The following is a 3,299-nucleotide window of genomic DNA, read 5'->3' as shown; positions in this document are numbered from 1 at the left end:
AGCAGCAGCCAAAGCTGCTGCTGCTGCTGCGGCGGCGGCAAGCCGCAAGGCACCTCTCTGACTGGGGAGAAAATTCGCTGCAGTCACAGGTGCTGCTGGTGCTGCTGTGGGAGCTGCTGTCGCCCTGCTGCAGTTTGCTGCTCCTGCTGCTGCTTCTCCTGCTGCTGCAGCTGCTCGTGCGGCTGCTGTTCCTCAGGCTCTCCCCCGTAGAGCATCTGCTAAGGTTTCTGCTGCTTCGCCGCAGCAGCCTCTTGCTGCTGCTGCACCTGCTGCTGCTGCTGCTCTTCAGGCCGCCAACCTTGGAATCAACTGGCTTTCTACAAGCTGCAGCAGCAGAAGCAGCAGCAACACGCTCTGCTGCTGCTGCGCGGATATCAGTCCTTCTCAGGCGGTATGCAGGAGTGGTCATTGAAAGAAGCCGGCCAACGCTGCTGCTACTGTCGTTGCTGCTGCGCTTGCTGCTGCTGCTGCTGCTGCTGTGCTTGCTGCTGTTGCTGCTGCTGCTGCTGGGCTTAGCTCTATACAACATGTATCGCCCTAGCTGCTGCGCCGCTCCATCCAGTTTGTCTTTAGAAAGCAGCAGCAGCAGCGCCGAGCAGGGGCCCCGCTTTCCGTGGCCCTGGTGCTGCTGTCGCTGCTGCTGCTGCTGTTGCTGCTGCTGCTGCTGTTGCTGCTGCTTCTAGCGCTCCTACTATTCCATGACAAGCAAAGAGAGCTAAGTCAGAACGACCGCTGGGGCTGAAAAAAGGTTCCAGGAGCTGTTGCTGCTGCTGCAGCTGCTGCTGCTGCTGCCGGCAAGACTACACTTACTTTACAGCTTTATTTTGCGTTTTAAAAATTCTGCGGGAGATGTTGCTGCTGCCTGTGGAGCGCGAGGAAGGCAGCAGTTGCTGCTGCTGCTGCGCAGCCCCAACGGCCAGGTAAGCCACAGCTTCAGCAGCAGCAGCAGCTGGTGCTGCTGCTGCAGCAAGCCAACAGTCAATTACATCCTCAGGCTGCAGCAGCTAAATTCAAATAAGAGCAGCAAATTCAAAAGGGCTTCCAACATATAAGACTCGACGAAGACAGCCGCAGCAAGACCAGCGGTATCTGCTCGCGCTGCTGCTGCTGTCGCTGCTGCTGCTGCTTGCAGGTCCTCGTGCTGCTGCAGCAGCTGCTGCTGCAGCAACCGTGGGGCTTGCTGCGAAGGAACACAATCCGTGAAGACATTAGACTTTCTTTTTAGAGCAGCAGTCGATTTGCACAGGAGTTGTGTAGAGTAACAGAGGTACACCAACACTTGCTGCTGCGTGCTGCTGCTGCTGTTGCTGCTGCTGGGGATTCAGGTGTTGCTGCTGCATGCTGCATGCGCAGAAGATAGGGTCAGTGAGAGCAGTGTGCACACTTGAACAAACTTCCTGGCGCACCCTTTGCTGCTGCTGCTGCTGCAGCATTGAGGCTGCTGTGATTTGTTTCTGCTGCTGTTGCTGCTGCTGCACTTGCGGGGCTGTGCTGCTGCTGCTGCAGCCGGATGCTGTGTGTCGCCCGCCGGTTTGGCCGTGGATTCTCTCTCATCACGTTGCTGCAGCTCCCGCCGTTTCTGCTGCTGCTGCTGCTGCTGCTGCTGCTTCTGCCGCTGCAGCTGCACTTTATGCTCTCTGGAGCTTACACCCTCAGAGTGGGTCAGCGCAGCCTTTGGCCGCCTACGAAGTGGCAGCAGCAGCAGCAGCAGCACCTGCAGCAGCAGCAGCGCCTGCAGCAACTGCAGCATCTACTGCAGCAGCAGACTCGCCGACAGCCGCAGCACGTCTCTAGCTTCATCTTTCGCCTGCCCCACCATTGGACTGCCTTCAGCAGCAGCAGCAACAACAGCAGCAGCAGCAGCAGCATCGGCAGCTTCGCAAGGCAGCCAGGGATTTGCTGCGCCGGATCAACAGCAGCAGCAGCAGCAGCAGCAGCGACACCAGCACGCAACAGAGCTCGTGGCCCAATGAAGCGGGAGGAGGTCTCCGTATCTCCTGCTGCTGCAGACGAGCAGCAGCAGCAGCAGAAGCAGCAGCAGCAGCAGCAGCAGGAGCTGTCGCCGCGGGAGCAGCAGCTAAAGGCCGAAAGAGAAGCCCGCAAGAAAGCCAAGGAAGCAGAAAAGGCAGCAAAGGAAGCAGCAAAACTTGAAAAGAAAAAGGCACAAGGTAAACCCTAAACCTTGGCTGCAAACCCTAAACCCTAGCTGCAAACCCTAGGCGCTTGCAGTAAACCCTAAACCCTCGCTGTAAACCCAGAACCCTCGCTGTAAACCCTAAACCCTTGCTGTAAACCCAGAACCCTCGCTGTAAACCCTAAACCCTTGCTTAGAACGCTGAGCCCTCCCTCTAAACCCTAAACGCCCTAAGCCTATGCTAAACCCTGGATGTAAACCCTAAACCCTAGTCCCTAGCCTTCCCTTCGGAATGAGCTAATCCTAAACCCTAAACCCTAGCTCGAAGCCCTAAAGCTTTGCTTTGGAGCCCGAAGAAGCGCGGCCCAGCGCTAAACCCTAAACCCTAATTTAGGGTTTGTGACATTGCGCAGAGGAGGCCCAGGCGCTGCTGATGCGGGTTTCCGCGGACTATGAGGCCGACAGCTTCGGCTACTACCCCCTGATTGACTCGCGCAGCAGCAGCAGCAGCAGCAGCAGCAGCGGCAGCAAATTGAAAAAGAGGGAGTGGACTTCTATTAAGGATGTCGACAGCAAAGAGGGGCAGTACATCTGGGTCAGAGGCAGGCTGCAGGACTGCAGGTCCAAAGGTCCGCTGCTGCTGCTGCTGCTGTTGCAGCTGCTGCTGCAGCCGTTGTCGCTGCTGTTGCTGCTGCCGTTGTTGCTGCTGTTGCTGCTGCTGCTGCTGCAATCCCATCGATGCATCTGAATAATACGTATGTGCGCAGCCGGCTGCATTAGAATGCGCGAAGTTAAATTAAATTAAGTTAAATTAAATTAATTAATTAAATACAATAAGGTATGTGCTCTTTTCCGTTTGCGTGGGCGGGCTTGCTCGAGTGTTTCGGGTGTATGTGCACCCGAAACACTTTTTGTTTCGGGTGTATGTACACCCGGGTTTCCTCGCATGCGTTTCTGCGAAGCGTTCAAAGCACTTAAATCACTTATTAAACAAATATCAGAACCCCCCGAATTATTCATGAAATTGCGTTGCTGTTGCTGCTGCTGCTGCTGCTGCTGCAGGTTCTGTGGTGTTTCTGACGCTGCGGGAGGGGCTGTGGACGGTGCAGTGCGTGCTGGGCGCGGAGCAGCCGAAGGCCTTGCTGCGGTTTGCTGCAGCAGCAGC

The 3,299-nt window shown here is 56.4% G+C and overlaps 1 protein-coding gene across 1 annotated transcript; it reads left to right on the top strand.

The window, feature by feature from the left end:
• Positions 1-1,630: 1,630 nt before the first annotated feature.
• Positions 1,631-3,297, top strand: ETH_00022795 (uncharacterized protein; the record flags this gene model as incomplete). The annotated part of the gene is made up of 3 exons (XM_013379097.1): positions 1,631-2,168; positions 2,548-2,763; positions 3,197-3,297. Coding segments are annotated over 3 exons (855 nt in total), but the record flags the coding sequence as incomplete, so codon positions are not given.
• Positions 3,298-3,299: the final 2 nt, after the last annotated feature.

Source organism: Eimeria tenella, genomic scaffold (assembly GCF_000499545.2).
Source record: "Eimeria tenella Houghton genomic scaffold, Eth_scaff1415, whole genome shotgun sequence".
NCBI classification, from domain to species: Eukaryota; Apicomplexa; class Conoidasida; order Eucoccidiorida; family Eimeriidae; genus Eimeria; species Eimeria tenella.
The sequence above is the reverse complement of the archived record's forward strand: the minus strand, read 5'-3'. Positions and strand labels throughout refer to the sequence as shown.